The 17,798-nt window shown below is 36.8% G+C and overlaps 2 protein-coding genes across 3 annotated transcripts in view; both read left to right on the top strand.

Annotated features, from left to right (window-relative positions):
• Nucleotides 1–10,598, top strand: part of htatip2 (HIV-1 Tat interactive protein 2) — a 39,666-nt gene extending 29,068 nt beyond the window's left edge. Inside the window, exons 1-6 of one of the 2 annotated variants that reach the window (XM_077227876.1) lie at nt 7,808–8,076; nt 8,735–8,918; nt 9,089–9,196; nt 9,616–9,753; nt 9,887–9,948; nt 10,103–10,598. In XM_077227876.1, coding sequence (XP_077083991.1) covers nt 7,820–8,076; nt 8,735–8,918; nt 9,089–9,196; nt 9,616–9,753; nt 9,887–9,948; nt 10,103–10,322 — 969 coding nt within the window. In that variant the 5' untranslated portion in view covers nt 7,808–7,819 and the 3' untranslated portion in view covers nt 10,323–10,598. Of the gene's footprint in view, nt 1–7,807; nt 8,077–8,734; nt 8,919–9,088; nt 9,197–9,615; nt 9,754–9,886; nt 9,949–10,102 lie in introns of those variants that run through there. The other variant, XM_077227875.1, reaches the window with a different exon arrangement.
• Nucleotides 10,599–11,717: 1,119 nt separating this feature from the next.
• The window catches only part of prmt3 (protein arginine methyltransferase 3), a 64,904-nt gene continuing 58,823 nt past the window's right edge, over nt 11,718–17,798 (top strand). Inside the window, exons 1-7 of the mRNA XM_077227873.1 lie at nt 11,718–11,792; nt 12,022–12,133; nt 12,571–12,653; nt 12,736–12,785; nt 12,968–13,073; nt 14,888–15,044; nt 16,394–16,538. Of these exons, the coding sequence (XP_077083988.1) occupies nt 11,732–11,792; nt 12,022–12,133; nt 12,571–12,653; nt 12,736–12,785; nt 12,968–13,073; nt 14,888–15,044; nt 16,394–16,538 (714 nt within the window). The 5' untranslated portion in view covers nt 11,718–11,731. The remainder of the gene's footprint in view (nt 11,793–12,021; nt 12,134–12,570; nt 12,654–12,735; nt 12,786–12,967; nt 13,074–14,887; nt 15,045–16,393; nt 16,539–17,798) is intronic.

Here is a 17,798-nt window from a genome sequence, read left to right as displayed (position 1 = left end):
TAAACATTATGCAAAATGAATAATGCCAAAAATATTCTATTTAGCTGATTTTTCTGGTAACACTTTACAATAAGGTCTCATTTGTTTAGTTACCTAACATGAACTAACAATTAACAATATGTTTTACCATTATTCTATATAGGAAACCTTTCTCATTTTGACAAATATATTAAGATCCCTTGCAGGTTTTAGTCTGATATGGGTCGTAGGGTGACCAGACCAGTCGTTGTTAAGATTATCTGACATGCAAATGAAATATATAACAAGGTAAAAGAGTCAAGTCTAATGATGTCGCTCCTGTTCAGCTCTGGGATTGTGAAGCCTGTGATGCATGTACCTCTGGGACTACTGAAGAATTAGCCTCACATTATTGGACAGTCCTTTTTTGACAGTAACTGACAGTTGCATTTGACTATAAAGGCTATTGAGGTCTAATTAAGCTAATCCTCACCCGGGGATCAGCTGGGATCGGCCTGCAATCCACAGTCCCTCTGTGCCAGGTCCCCGGTTCTGTTCTTGAAACCTCCCGGTCCCTGCGCGACCACTTGCCACTTGATTCGCCCTGGCGTCCCAAGCCGCCTGCCTCCTCTTTGGCCCCTTGCAAGCTGCAGATCCTGCTAAGGTGCTACAATGAGGAGCAGATTGTGCTGTCAGGCTCCATTAATGGCCATCATTAGCATCACACTCAAGAGTCAGTGGCTCTGCTGGCTAAGCCCTCTGTGTCAGTGCGCATGTTTCAATTGGCCAGGATATGGGACATATTGCACTACAGTGGGGCATTAGGCCTCCTGTTTCTGTGTATTCTGGATTAGAATAGTTTTTATCTTACAGATTTTAGAGTTGGAGCACAGTAGGAGGCTTTTTTTGTGGAAAGGGTACATTGGATATTATGGTATTTAATGTACAGTGCTGTCCATAAGTCTGAGATAAATATTTTGGATTTAAAATCTAATTTCAGACCTGGAAATAAACAAGATTTTAGGGTTTTGAAACATTTTGTAATGAATGTTATGAATGAACATGAATAAGACATATAGATCACTCATTTCTAGGTCACTACTCAGGTTTTACACAAATTTGTGGAGTTTATGCAGCTCAAGTGCGCCTATCATTAAAGCAAAAGAGGGACATACCAAATACTTAGAAACTTTCACTTGATGTGCTGATATATACATACATATACTATATATATATATATATATATATATATATATATGTGTGTGTGTGTGTGTGTGTGTGTGTGTGTGTGTGTGTGTGTGTGTGTGTGTGTGTGTGTGTGTGTGTGTGTGTGTGTGTGTGTGTGTGAGTGACCCTGGACCACAAATCCAGTCACATGGGTCAATTTTATGAAATTGAGATTTATCACCTGAAAGCTGAATAAATAAGCAATATAACAATATTTGGCCGAGATACAACTATTTAAAAAACTAGAATATGAGGGTGCAAAAAAATCAAAACATTGAGAAAATCGCCTTTAAAGTTGTACATTTCTGTTCGCGATTGTGCTGCATTCACTCACAGAGATAAATGTTTTATATATTTACGGTAGGAAATTTACAAAATATCTTCATGGAACATGATCTTTACTTAATATCCTAATGATTTTACGTATGTTGTTGTTTTTTTACCCATAACACATATTCAAAGTGTCTGTTGAAAGTGTTGAAATTAATTAAAAAAAAATAAAAAAAAAGAATATATATATATATATATAATATTGCATTTTTTTTGTAAATATTACATGTTTGGCACTACTGGGTTTCTTTAACCTTTTTGAATGAGCCATGTAATGTGTCACCTGTACAGAAAGGTGTCAGTCAAAAGATTTTTGAAAGTTTCATCAAAACTTGATAGCATAAGCTTAACATTTACCGCTCGCGATCTCTAACCTATAATATTCTTAATATTCTTTATTCGAAGTATAGTGAAAGATATGGTTTTGCTGAGTTATAATCAAAAGTAAAATGTATGACTTCAAGTCATATCAAGCTGTTTTGACATTTAAAAGTGTGGCTGTAAAAAGTGTTTTTAATGACACTGTGAATGACAACCCTCCCCTGAACCCCAGCATGTCCTCAATAGCATTTCCTACATACGTTCATCTGATCGAAGTCAGCCCACAATGACTCAACATGTGTGTATGACGGCGGCCTACACAAAGCCATCTCTCCTCCGCAGGCTGCCACAAACCCCCACCAAGACTGGACAATAGGAAGCCATTTTGATTCCACTCAGTGGTAATTAACAGACTATACTCCGCTGGCATCTCTGGGGCTCACCGCGGTCGCTCTGTTACTGTCAGGACAGCAAGATCCAAGTCTTTTGTCTTAAGCTGCGAGGGGGATGTGGATTCCTTCATGACGCATTTTGTCATTCTTCCCTCTCTGCAACGAAATTGGTTTAAGCTCAATAATAGAAAAAGAGCAGCTTTTCAGAGAGAGGCTTTAAGTTAAAAAAATCAGCAGGAAAAATTCACTCATTGCGTGAGCAGATCCAGATGCACTATGGGTTGCTTTCTGAATAACACTTCCTTACTTGTACTCTACAATCATTTAGTTCTACAAGTATGGTTGCTGAACAAACTCATTCTTAGAAGAAAAGGTTCTAGAAGATTCTGTCAGACGCCTTAAATACACTGTGAAAAAAAGTCGCTGGCTTAAAATTTCAGTAAAATCAACTTGGATGTTTGAGTCATTTCAACTTAAGTTACATGATTTCCATTACACGAGAGTAGATGTTAAAACTTCATGCTGATTTGTACTCGGCTTTCGCCAAGATAATCACCAACTAAGACGTAGCTTTACAGTAACCTATGCTTCTCCATCCATTTACGCTTCTTTCCATCTAGTGACGTGAATCTTCTGTCTGGTGTTAATACAGTGTATTGCGCGTCAGCACACACAACGGCTGCAACCACAGTGCGGTCCCCCATAACAACCCTCTGGATTGAGCGGAGTAGGGAACATCTCTAGGGTCTTCAAGTGGGCACCTTCCGTCCTCAGTGTTTCGTCGACTAGCCCACGACACCTCAAGAGGGCTCGACAGTGACTCTGGCGTCCCAGAGTCACCCCCCTCCGTCCCCCACTCAACTCAGCCCAGCTTACTGACCTCTACTTCCCTCTTGCTGCTGAGACCTAACCACAATCTCACAATCTCTCCGCAACCCAACCATACGCGCCAACCCGTTTGACTAAGGCTGTCGAGCCCCACTGGTGCGTTAATATGCAGTTTCAGTGGCAACGGTTCCGTATGGCATACCACCTACCGCAAAACACAATATCTGCCCAACCACCCGTCATTCACGCAATATATACAGGAACGTAATGACTCTAAATACTATACAACCTATACAAATAAATTGACTTCAAAAATTAGTTGAAATTTGTATAACTTATAAAAAATAGTTGACATTGCTTAACTTATTTTGATGAGTTAAAGCAATGTAAAAACTTATGTTCTCATATCTTATTAATCATGTTTTTATTTTTTTTTTATTTTTTTTTACAGAGTAAACATGAATATCAGTCACATGACCTCTTACCTCATCCTCTCTTTTTCCAGTTGACTGCCGCCATCTTGAGTACCTGCCGAGTACTGTACAATACTGACGGCATTAGCTAGGAAGCAGATTTTCTCTGTTTGTTTCAATTTATACATAACCAACTTTGTTTATGTAAACCCTGTGTGTATTTGACAGTATTCGCGCAATAAGACTAGAAAGATAACTAACCTGTCGCTGTTGTTAGACAGGCTTAGTGCGCTTCGGGTGTACGCGCTCAGAAAAGCGCTCGTTAGAACCGCGCATCAACACGTGAATGACTTGGTAGCACATGCAAATAATGAACTTATGTGAACTGCATTGTCCCGTTCATTTGCGTTAACATTTGATGTGAATATACGTCGCGTTGTAGCCTATGCTGAGACGGAGGCGCCAGAACTGATAGAATGCACGATACTACGACATTTCTTCAAAAGCAGATGGTGGATATAATCCACGATCATAAATCGTGATATCGCACACCCCTAAAATAGCGTAAGATCATTATCATTTACATCCACTCACCACAGACAACATGAACACTGCACAGAGAGTTTGCACACCACTGTTATAACATAAAAGCAAGCAGCTGCGTGCATGGTTCGGCATGATATGATTGAAGGATTTTGACTGAATGCGCGCAAAGTGCGCTCCCTTAATAATTCCTAAAAAGCTGACATCAGTTAATCGCGATCTCACATCTGTTAATATCAATTAAGCTGACTGCACAATGAATCTTTCATAATATATACACTTTGTTTGTTACAATTAGAGGATTTGTCAGCATTCAGAGCTCTGAACAAAAAGTCCGTTTTGAGCATATACAGTACTCCCCTCACTGCTCAAAACCTCTATCTTAAATGCTTCTGATTGGCCTTTGCGTTGAAGAAATCAACACGTCTGTGATTGGCTACATCGCTCAACGCTCCAAACGTGTTTTAAAAGGAAACTCTGGCCTGTAAATCGTTTCTATTTTGTTTTAGTTCTTGTTGCTTTTCTGCAAAAATGTATTAGTTTTTATGTTTTCTTCATAGATATTTCTAGTTTGCGGGAGTATTCTCCCTGCAACGCGCACACACACAGAGAGTGCATTGCCGCTCGCACTCGGCCATCAAATCTAGTCCCGCGCCGCACTCTTTTGTATTGGGAGTGCACATCTCTCGATCAAGGGCCCGGCCCGAGGATAGTGACGGGAAATATCGGCCCGAGGATAGTGACGGTAAATATCGGCCCGAGGATAGTGACGGTAAATATCGGCCCGCAAGTTCGGGCTCGGCCAGAGAATAAGCTCTAGTTCCTTTGCGACTGACGTATCGATCTTGCCGAATCAGGTACTCAAGATGGCGGAAGACATGTTTTAGAATTGAGTGACGTCAGTGAGGAGACGTTGGTGACATCATCTGATATTCATGTATAGAACCTTTTGGAATTCCACCATGGGATCATTATGGATTTAGTTAATAGTAAATAATTCCTTTTAATACAAAATCTGTTGTTGAAGTTACCCTTTAAAAAGGTTCTCATTAAGGCTACCATTTAGGTAGGCCTACTAATAGGTACAAAGGTGTAAGTTTTGAAAGGGTAACACGCCAAGTGCAGCTTTTGTACCTTGTTTTCTAAGAGTGTACTTTATCACTAGAAAAAAAATTAAATAACCTAATAAACAGGAAAGTATTATAATGTTTAAGACATTTCTTCTTACATAGAACCTTTTTGGCATAAATGGTTCTTTAAAACTGAGCCAAGAACCCTAGGATTATATATAAAACCCAATTGAACTGGCTGCATTAAAATATGGTTTATTAAATATGACAAACTCATGCAAAAAACATGATTCTATCTGTAGAGCTATTTTCTGATTTTCTTAAAGATGTAAAGAAAGAATAATAAAAGCTGATATCCATTGCTTTTAAATCTCCGCTACATTTGTTCAGCAACATCTGAAAGAGCAGGATTGTCAGCTGACATATGGGTCTATTCATACTAGCGGCCAACAAACGTTTGAACAAGAGGTGGAATTTAAACAGTTGGAGTCTTGTGCACAGACAATACAATCTGCTTTTAAGGATTGGAACATATGGTGTGGCCTTGTTAGCTATAAAGGGAAATGGTCTCATTGGAAATTGTGATATGTTTAATGACACTGTATAATGCAGTTTTGAAATGCATGTATTGGTGTTAGGCCCTTCCATTTAAGGACTTGAATCACACTTTCCTAGTAATATTGCAAAATGTGCATGTTTCAATTGTACTTTCTGATAGGAAAGCCTTTCCACAGCGTACAGACATGAAGCACAACTAAAAGATTAAACAATAGGAGGCAAGCATTTTTTGTTTCACCATCAAATCATAATAGTGGGAGGCAAGAGAAGGCCCAATAGAGCTCCGAGACAATGATCTTAAACGTATACTGACACCTACTGGTGAGGAGAGGGCATCACACAGAAGCGCGTCGGTTCCAGATGCATTGTAGATACATTACTTTAATTCAAGGTAATAAAGTGAGTAACATTTTTCTGATTATATGATCTCAACATGTGTGCCAGGATTCCATGCAAAATACAACTTCTTCTTTAACCAGTGATATGACATTTTAAACTTTTTTAAAATTTTAATATTATTATTTTACTTTTTAAATAAACTCAAAATGTATTAATTATCAATGAATTAATTATTTTAACATATATTTTTATGAGTAAAATGTTTTTAATTAGTAAAAAATACTCTCAAAGTATTAAAAGAAATAGTTCTTCAAAATAAACTTCAAAATAAAAATTGTCACATTGAGAGAGAAAGTTGCAATAAAGAGAAATAAAATTGCAATTGTGAGATATGACATGTATGTAAATAAGTGATTTAAAAATGTAAAATAAATTTGCCATAGAATTCCTTGACATACATAAAAAAAAATTATATAAATAAAATTAACAATAGGAATTTGGTCTAATTCACTTGCACCACTTCGACTACTAATTATTGATTTTATTGATTGAATGTTTAATCAACATAATTCCTACATTTAGTGTGTCATTCTTTTCTTTACTCTTTGCATTATTTTAACACTTAGCCTACACAAATTTGTGATTTTGGTCCTCCTGGGAAGTTATGTACGAACTTCCCAGGAGGTGGGAAGTCGTGTTTATGCAACCCAGTCAGTTTCGTCGGAGCAAGATGGCGGTGTACCTTATTTTAATTAATTACACGAAAATACTCTGCTAATAGAAAATGAAGAACAAACAATGCGCATCAGGTGTGTTTTTCTTTTTATGGTTTTAATAAACTGATGAAGCCAATGTAAACTGTAAACTGTTAGCATTTTTTTTTTGTAATTCATTAACTTGCTGCTTATAACAAGATTAATGATGATCATGATAAATAACAGTTTCTAGGACGAGTAAACATTGAAATTCAATTAAAATTTACGTCAGCTACAGACGTTGCATCCATTGATTTCGACATGTTTCACTGACACGCCCCCAACTCGTACAGATCGGGGTTTAAAGAAAATCCAAACTGGTATTTATTAGAGTGCCGAAGTTATGACGTCACTTTGTATACCAAAACGCGGAAGTGAGTTCCCTCCGGTTCCCTCGCCCTCTGTGGTTAACAAAGCCTCTAAATATTTTCACGTTTTGATCTATGACATAAAACACACCAGTTATAACCTGCTTGTGTTTTTTTAAACTTAGGCCTAATTCTGCTTGTGGCTTTTTAAACTCTATATAGGCTTCAAAATGTAGCCTATACATTTTGGAATAACTTGTGAAGATTATCTTGATAGACAAAACGTGTAAGGGTCACAACTCTTTGTTGAACACAGATCTTATTTTTTGCGATTTTCCAAAAGTCTATGGGGAAAATGCATAGCTTTTCTATCGAGGGAACCCATGCGCCGCTAACTTCCGAGTTGTCCTACAAAGTGACGTCATAACTTCGGCATACGAGATGACTTGATCAATAAGGAGGAGTTCAATAAAAAGCCTGTCTCTTCAGAAAATTTGGACTAAGCCGCTCAATTCATATGGATTAATTTTTTCAATCTCTTCATGGACCTTTTGAAGCTTCAAAGTGGTGGTCGCTTAGCTGTCAATGGAGGGACAGAAAGCTCTATCAAAAATATCTTCATGTGTGTTCCGAAAATTTCGTTTGGAACGACATAAGGGTGAGTAATTAATGACAGAACTGTAATTTTTAGGTGAAGTATCCCTTCAAGTAATTGTCTTGCTCGTGTCCAGTCGTGTTCGTGCATTTCCGTTTCAAAACAGTTGCAGCCATAGACATATGGTTGCAGCGCTCTCTCTATGCGCTCTCTGCATGCGGTGTATGTACGCGTTCTGCGCATGCGCAATGTTAAACGAGCATGTAACCAGGAAGAAGCTTCAGAGTGCACCAACTACCTATCCTCTGTTTATCGAGCCTGGCATGAATATATTTCGGTATAACTGGAGTAAAGCCTTAAGCTTCTTCACTGTTTTTGTTGTGGCCCTCGCCGCTGTTTTTCAGTATCTGGAGAATTCAGAGACTGTCGAGATCCCAAGGTAAAGTATTAATTACGGACTACTATCACTTCTACACTAGATTACTGTATAAATGTTACTATGCAATACTGGTGCAATATTGTTGCTTTGTACTGATTGCATTTCCAATATTTTTCTGCAGTGCGTGATCTTTCTGGTTCTCGTTAACGTTTGTAGCACAACCTTTTAATAGGAATGCCATTTCTTTCTTCATTATTGTGTCATTAACATGATCAAAACAGAGATAGTAATTAATAAAGAGCATGTGCAAAAACAACAAAAATGCTATAAAATAATGAAAAATACCGATAGAAATTAACAATAATAGAAAATATAAATAAATTGAATCCATGAAATAAGCTCTCAAGTGGATGGGTTCAGAGTTCTCAGATTATATATATAATTTCAGCACAGTTGCTATTAATATTTCTCAGATTTATTATTCAGGTAACTTATTTACCACACCCGTGCTAAAACTGCTGCACAAATATCACTAGTAAAACAAAAAATGAGTTGCTGATCGAATTTCGCTTTTGAGGAAAAACTTGATTGTCCTACGAAGCAGTTATTATAATAACTAATAGCAAATCTGTTCATTCTAGTTCACATGTGCAAATTTTGCAGTGTCATTGTGTTGTTGCGAGATTCAAACGGTTATGCAATAATTTCCTTATTACAGAATGGATCTGAAAGCAATGGAAGAGAATTACCGACAGAGGAACAGAACGTGCTTCATTCTCGGCTCTTCTGGCGAGACTGGAAAGGTGCTCTTGAAAGAAATAGTGGAGCGCAACATCTTCTCAAAGATCACTCTCATTGGGCGAAGGCAGTTAACCTTTGAGGACAAAGCCTATGAAAATTTGGTAATGTGTCAAGTCTGGGAATGTTCTGTTTATGTACAGTAGTCCAGAAAGAATAGCATTGTATTGCATAATAAAAGATCTGGGGCAAGAGTTTGTGTTTGCAGATGACATTTGGTGTCATTTTTGAAACGTTATCATGAATTCAGGTCTTACCATCCTCTTCTCTTCAGGTGCAAAAGGTGGTTGATTTTGAGAAGTTAGAGGAGTACGCTGAGGCTTTTCAGGGCCATGATGTGGGATACTGCTGTCTAGGAACGACCAAAGCCAAAGCAGGAGCTGTATGTTTCAGACGTCATCTTTATGGATTGTATTAATGCATGAAGGACTTTTCTCCAGAACCTTAGTTGATAATGCTTGAAATTAGTGTTTGTTTCAGCTGTTTCAACTCCAAAAATTCTTAAACAAGCAAACCTTTGTATAATGACAAAGATCATTATTGGGAATAAATGCTGAAAATTTGTAATGTAAATAAAGACGAAAAACACAAATTAAAAAGAAACAACTTTCTGTTTCTCTATAGAGTTCTCAAAAACTTCTGAACCACATAAATGATCTAAATTGATTTGACAAAAATGTTGTGGTGATAAATCATGAAAGTAATTTTTTAGTGTGCTAAGACAAATTTGGTAAATTAAGGTAAATTTGGTTAATTTCATGATAAATAACGTTACTAATTCCATTTTTAATTGGGCTACAGGAAGGGTTTTTTCGGGTGGATCATGACTACGTACTCAAGTCCGCAGAACTTGCCAAAGCAGGAGGTTGTTCCCATTTTCACCTGGAATCCTCCAAAGGTGCCGATAAAACCAGCAGCTTTCTCTACCTGAAAACTAAGGTATTATAACACCCAATGCAACATATGGTCAGCCTAGATTTGTTCGATTTTTTATGGATAAAGAAGCACAATCTTGTATTAATGTACTTCAATCCAAGCACTGAACAATGCAGTAACACTGGTGTATTTACAGGGACAGGTTGAAGCAGAAATCGGAGACCTCGGCTTTGAGCGTTTCTCCGTCTACCGGCCAGCGTGAGTCCTACTTTTTTGTTCCTGAATTGCTGAATTAAAATCTGTTGTGATTTCTGAGGTCATACATATTTGTGTATGTTGTGCGTATCTGCTTGTTCAGATATTTTTAAATCATCATTTGTTCTGTTGCTCATATCTGGTTGTTTATTTCTAGGGTGCTCCTAGTGGACAGACAGGAGAGCAGGCCGGCTGAGTGGATGGCCAGGACATTTCTTGGTGCATTCTCCTCCGTTTTCCCTACCGCAATGTCCATCCCCATCACATCAGTCGCTAGAGCTATGCTTGTCAACACACTCCAAGATGGAGAGCAGAAAGTGGAAATTCTTGAAAACAAGGCCATATACAATCTCGGTAACATTGGAGACAAAAAATAACACTTTAATTTCCACATTTTTTAATTAAGTGCAATTCTGTCATGGTGTGATTCGTGAGCAAGATAAGCCAAAATATTATTCTAATGCAGTTTACTTTCATTCTGTTATCATATTGAGTATTTTAAAAACATATTTAAAAATGTTGAGTACTACTTTGTTCTAAATAAGGGTTATATGTGCTTTTCTATGCTTCGCTTTGGATTCTGGTGCTATTTTTTTGTTATTTAATTGTATATGGATCTGGAAAAAATAAATTATATTCATAATTGATCACAACTATTGTGTATATAGTAATATTATTTTATGTGTTATGTCTGAAAAGTGGATTAAAACGTTGAACTTTAGTTGGTCCTGATCTGTTAAGGGTGTAATGCATTAATTAATGACTGTAATTTAATTACTTTTCCATTGAAAAGTAAAGTAAGGGATTACTCTTAGTAGCATAATGTGTTACTTCTGGTGTTCTTTATAGACAATAGAACAATTCTACATAAAACAATATTGGATTTAGCATCAACATTTAACATTGTTTACTGTTAAAATGTATGTTTTTATTCAATTTTATATTATTTATTTGAAAGAATTAATAGACATTTCATGTCTATCCTTGTATTGTTCAACTGGTCCAGGTTGTTATGGGAAGTAATAATTAATGCAATACTTTTTAGAGAGAGGAATTAGTAAAGTATTTGATTACACTGGTGAAAATGTAATTAGTAGTTAGTAATTAATTACTTTTTTTAGAGTAACTTACCCAACACTAGTCATGATGAAACAATTTTTCTTAATAGTCACAACTTCACAAGCATTAATTAGCTTTAGATTGACATTAAACGTTCGACACCATAACACATAGGCCTACTGCACGAGCTGTTCAGCATTTACAGTTTAGTTGCATTCAGAACATCTGTTATTGAACGTGGCAACTTCAACTGCTATTTATTAACCCATGATCCAACTTGAGATCCTGATTCCAACATGATTCTGAGATTATTATAAACCACACTGAAAATTCACTTGTGCTTGACACTCTATGCTTTTCCTTCCTGTCTAACTTATCAATTAAAAATGTACACACAAAATGTGAAGAAATAAACCAAAGTTATTGCACAATTTAAGCACAAGCCTTAAAATAAAAATATTATATTGTTATATTTTTATAAGCCTTACAATATTAATTAGTCAACTGAGCCAAAGTTTTGACTGATAAGCAGTGTTATGCTAAACATACAGAAAGACATGTCTGGTTTAGTCGTTGTGTTGAGTTGAAGTGAATTCTTGATGTTTTATTAGTAGGTCACAGAAAGAGACACTGAGGTATTTGAGTCTTTTGCTACATGTGCTGCATGTCATTATTGAGAAAACAGCGACCTCACATGGTGATAAAAGGGAAGTACACCTGAATAAGAATGACCCGGATGGGAAAATCTCGAATTCAAGAGAGCGACTACAACATGGCAGCGTACACAGGTACACGTGAACGTTTAAAATGTGATTTATATAGTTGCTTTTACTTATGAAGCGATTTAAACTGCCTTAATGTAACTAATCTGAAGAGTGTATTTTTAATCCTAGAGGATTTTTTTCTAAATGGCGTAATTCTGCTCCCGCTAATTATGTCAAAGGTTCTGACCGGTTGTTTAGAAGATTTTGTATGGATGTGTGATTTAAGACTATGTAATTTTTTCGTGCCACGTAGGTGATGATGTGTGTGATGATGTACCCGAGCTGTCTGACAGTGATGAAGAACAGTGGCAGTCAATGGAGGAGGGATCTGAACTCATAACAGTCCTGTGTGTGCTGTGTGACAGGTGACATTAAATACAAACCACTCATCATGATTCTTCCTGACAGAAATCTGAAAGATTACTTACTGGAGACAGATTTTGTGGATTGTGATCCGCTCATGTTTGTTTCAAACTTTTATTGTCTGATATCTCCAAATATGACAGCTAGCCTGCAACATTTCTAATTTAGCTATTTAATCGTTTATTTTATTTAATCTTTTAGTTATAGTTTACGATAATAATAACACTGATTTGAACACTATGAATATCTATTTATTTAGATTTGCAAAACTGTATGTCTCTTCACGTTTAGTTCAGTCAGAATTTGTATTTTTGGGTGAACTGATCCTTTAACAGCTGTAATTATGTTTTTGTACATGTCAAGTCATATACAACTTATTTACCTCCAGTAGGATGAGAGGTTAATGTGTACTCATACATCTGTGTCTCACTTTCAACAGGACTCTCACCTCTGTGTCTGAGACATTACAACACTGTAAGGCAGACCATGGTGTGGATATTCCAGAACTTGTTCAAAAACACAGTAAGTTTCCAAACCAAGGACTGCTCAGTGTTCTGAGTGATGTCTGATGTATCTTATTTATAATGTTTTAATTCCTCTTTAGGGCTTGATGATTATAGCTACATTAAGATGATAAACTACATTAGGACTTCAGTAAGTATCCATTTCATTCATATGGTTCAAGTGGATATTGGTGACAAGATGACTTGAAGCCTGACTAAGTTTTGTTGTGTGTGTGTGTGTGTGTGTGTGTGTGTGTGTGTGTGTGTGTGTGTGTGTGTGTGTGTGTGTTTGTGTGTGTGTGTGTGTGTGTGTGTGTGTGTGTGTTTTTGTAGAAATGTTCTGCAGAGAGTTTGTTACTGGCTTCAAATGGCCCAGTGCCTTGGAACAGTGATGAATATATGAAGCCAGTATTACCAGATGACCCATTACTGCAGATAGGTATGAGAATTATTATTTTTGTAGAATTTCTAAAGACAAATTCCCACCTATATATGTTTACGCACACACACACACTGTCCAAAAGTTTAGGGTCGGTAAGATTTTATTAATGCTTTTGCGAGAAATCATTTACTTGATCAAACATATAATAAAAATACTAATATTGTAAAATATTATTGGCATTAAAATTAAGATTTTATTAATGCTTTTGCGAGAAATCATTTACTTGATCAAAAATATAATAAAAATATTAATATTGTAAAATATTATTGGCATTAAAATAATTTTTTCAATTTTAATATATTTTAAAATGTAATTCATTCCTGTGATGGCAAAGTAGAATTTTCAGCATCTCGTCTTCAGAGTCACATGATCCTTCAGAAATCATTCTGATACGCTGATTTGGTGCTCAAGAAACATTTCTTATTTTTATCAACAATTGCGCTACTTAATATTTTTGTGGAAATCGTGATACTTTTTTATTTCCAGGTTTCTTTGATGAATAGAAAGTTCAAAAGATAAGGATTTATTTGAAACAGAACTTTTTTTGTAAGTAAGGCTTTATTTATGTAACACCTTTTAAAAATGTGTGTAATATAATATTATAGTATAAGATGATAAAACAACTATAAAATAAATCAAGGAAAGGCCCTAGTGAACAAATGTGTTTTAAGATAATTTTAAGTGCGAGTCGATTGATAGTAGGTTGTATCACGCAAGCTGTATGCTGAATTTTAAAACTGAGGTCACTGTCAAACATGAGTCCTAAAATCGTGACCTGATTACTTGCTTTTAGAGATAGAGAGAAAAGATATGGAGCAATAGATGTTCTCCGTGCATCATTATGATATTTTAACAAGTACCTCTGTCCTATCTTTGTTTAGCTGTAGATAGTTCTGAGACATCCAAAATGCAGTCCAGCAGGGTGGAAATTGAATTGTGGGTATCTCTATCTGGTGCAAATGAAAAATAAAGCTGTGTGTCAGCATACTGGTGAAAGGAAATAATGTACTGTTCAATTACACCAGCTAAAGGAAGCATGTATAGGTTAAAAAATAGCGGACCCAAAATTGAGCCTTGAGGAACACCACAAGATATAACGTAACGCCTGGATGTGTAGGTACACAGTGCAACATAGTATTTCCTGCTACTTAAAGGGGAAGTTCGGCGTTTTACAAGTAAAGCCCTGTTTTAAGATCGTTTCTGATGAAATCGAACGGTTAACATTAAAATTTGGACACATGCTGCTGTCCCGAGAATTGTAGGTTTTTGTGTTGGCAAAAGCAAAAGCATCTTTTGCAGCGATTTTTGCGTGAGCATATCAATGAAAACCCCAGACCACTCGGTGAGTTTCACGTCTTTGTAAACTAAAGTTTAATGCGTTTATATGAATGATTGTTTCAGTGCCCCTATGAAACCATTTATAGGTGGGAGGGTGCTAACACAAAAACCTAAAATTCTCGGGACAGCAGCATGTGTCCAAATTTTAATCTTAACCGTTCGATTTCATCAGAAACGATCTTAAAACAGGGCTTTACTTGTAAAACGCCGAACTTACCCTTTAAGTAGGATCTGAACCAGTCTAAGACAGGACCTGATTACTTAGGAGGACCTGATTACCCGAGTCTCATGATCAATAGTGTTAAAAGCATCACTCAAATCTAAAAGATCAAGGATTGTCAAGTTACCCAAATAAGACTCCCAAATAACTTGCAGATTGTTTGAAACGTTAATGGCTACACATGGTGTAAGTAAGTGGTAAACTTTCTTGCATGTTTTAAACGCATTTGTTCCACTGGCTTACATTTTGTCAGATGTTGAAGAGTTGAGTGAGGCAGCAGCTGTGACGTTGAGCCTTTCGGCTGGAGATCGGATCCCTGCTCTGCTTCAGAGAGCCAGCATGGCTGAAGACCGAGCTCAGAGAGCTGAGGAAGCCTTGGCCCGGGCAATGGAGGATCTGCACAAACTCAAGTCAGTATAACAATAACATCAACTTCATTGTGGTTTAAAAATGGGAAGGAGCGATAGTTCACCCAAAAATGAAAATTCTGCCAACAGTACAACAAAACAAAAGGAACATAAAGAATGACATGAAGGTGGGTAAATTAAAGCAGAATTTTTATTTTTGTGTAAACTACTCCCCTTATTCTTAATGTAAGAGTGAGCGCAGCCATTGTGACTTGATTGTGTCGAGGCTTCCGGTCTCATCCGCTTCCGGTTTTTTTAGCTGCGCAAAAACTGTCCGTTATGCTGCTTGATATTGCAAGCTGGTAGGCTAGAAATCTAGAAATCTGGTATTTGTTATCATATATTTTTTATTACCGTTGTCATAAACACTGGTTTGTAGTGCAAATGATTTGACCATTTACTGCATTTTGTTATTCTTCCAGTAATTTACTATAGAGGCTAATGAATCGGACGTGTCCACACAATCACAGAAAATAGCTTACTTCTGCATTGCTACATACGGTTAATACCTTTAAATACAACTTAAGCTTTGTGGACAGTATATGTGAAATACAGTCAACCCGCATAAATGATGTGACACATACATTACCAATATGAACTTGATTTCAGTTTTTAAAAATGTAATACACTTGTCCCATAAAATGAATGAAAAGAAAATGACTGCGCACATTTTTTCTTTTGTTATTTGCATGGATGTAACAAATTCTGTCAATAAAGTTGAAGTTGTATCCAAGACTAAACCTTACTTGCATCAAGTGAAAAGTCTTACAAAGATGCTTGGAAATCAGTTTAAAAAAAAAAAGGCTGATAAAAAAAACAATCCAGTTTTGTACTTATCATAACCCAAGATCAGTGGCATTAACAGTATATATTTATATATTTTTTATCTCTTTAGTTTATACCTTCTTTCATGTTGGGACCAGAAAACAATTTTTAAACTGAGCTGAACGAGCAGTTGAGATAATGCCAGAGTCTGCAAACAGTTGTTAAGAAAGAAAGTGAAGTTATCTTCAAGCTGTGCAACTCCAACATATGTGTAATGTACAAGTGGGTCCAGCAGGGTGCAGCATAGAGTTTCAAAGGCACCCACTGATGTGGATAGAGGTGCAAAAAAAGAGGCGGGGCAATAGAAGTTAGAGATGGGGTAAAATTCCACTGCAGTGGTTAAGATTTTGAGTGAGCACTCACATGCACATGCACGTGTACTGGTGGACTGACCAGGCCTTCCTCTGTCTTAATGTGTGTGTGTGTGTGTGTGTGTGTGTGTGTGTGTGTGTGTGTGTGTGTGTGTGTGTGTGTGTGTGTGTGTGTGTGTGTGTGCGTGCGTGTGTGTGTGGTTTGCATTGCCCCAGATTGTTGGCACAAGGTCTAGTGCTGAACGCAGGCACAAGTCGTGGCCCTTCATGCTCGGGGGCCATTGCTGAGTTGAGAGAAGATGAAGACGAGGCCTACTTTAGCTCTTATGGGCATTACAGCATCCATGAGGAGATGCTGAAGGTAGGTCTGTCCCCATCTAACATATATCTGCGGCCTTATTTGCTACCGGTGTGGGTAGAAGGTCATTGGCAAGTCATACTTTGTGCAGACTCCTTGCAAACAGATGCAATAGTTCGCCCTATGCAGCAGATTTTTGTTATTCGCCTTGATTTATTTTTCCACAGTGCAATTTTTGAGATTTATGATTAAGATTTCATTGTTTGAGTGCTCTAACTGCAGTAAGGGAGGTTCAAGTGAGGAGCGTTTGGATCATCAACTCTCATACTGCAGTACGTCCTGGAGAGGGCCAGTGATTGGTGCCTCCTCCAACTTGCATTTAGTGGCGTTTTGCGTCAGAGTTAAAACTCTGCAGAGGAGATGTGAGCTGTATGGTGCAACGCAAGCGCTGACGCCTTTTACTGTCCACCGTAAAATGATGCCATTTACCGTCATGAGTCAGATGGCGCAATCTTTAACCCTTTTAACTAACTCACGACTTTCTGTGCAAGGAAAGTTAAGCGAACTTTTCCATTATAGGTTTTTTGTGTGCTTTAGAAAGGAGAACTTAAATAGGTTTCATGGCTGAAAAGTACAAGTTAATTGAATTTCTATCGTACAGTAAATTGAAAGCATTTTTAAATGGATCAGATAAGGGTAAGAATCAGATCCCACTGTATAAACAGAATAAACAATGATCCTTCAGAAATCATTCCAGTATATTAATATAATGCTCAGTTATTATCAATTATTATTGATACTAAATTATTAATAATGGTTTTTGCTGCTTAATATTTTTGTGGAAACTGTGATGCGTTTTTTCAGGATTATTTGATAAGAATAGCATTTATTTGAAATATAAATCTTTGTAACATTATAAATATCTTTACTGTCACATTTGATCAATTTAATGTGTCCATGTTGAATGAAAGTGTTTTCTTTTTCCTTTAAAAAAAAACATACCCCAAACTTTTGACCAATGGTGTAAATGAAAAATGTCCAGAATAAATCGTAAATATTCTAAACAAATTTTGAAACATCCATTAACATTCTTATAGGGTTTCTTTTTTTTTTCTTCCCCCTTTTTTTGACAAGTAAGGGCAGAATGTTTAATCATGCAAAAAAGGCCCTCATCCCCCCACCCCGATATGAATATAACTGCTCTGGGTTGTAAATAGCTTCCGGCATCATGTATGTTCTGGGTGGTATTTAGTCTGACTGGCAGGTTAATTACCCATTTCTGGCTAAAATTCTGCTGGCAAAGCAAGAAGTGTCAGGGTCAGT

This window comes from Siphateles boraxobius, unplaced genomic scaffold (genome assembly GCF_051911475.1).
Source record: "Siphateles boraxobius isolate OS27281-9 unplaced genomic scaffold, OSU_SipBor_1 130, whole genome shotgun sequence".
NCBI classification, from domain to species: domain Eukaryota; kingdom Metazoa; phylum Chordata; class Actinopteri; order Cypriniformes; family Leuciscidae; genus Siphateles; species Siphateles boraxobius.
This window is presented reverse-complemented; position numbering and strand designations above follow the sequence as displayed.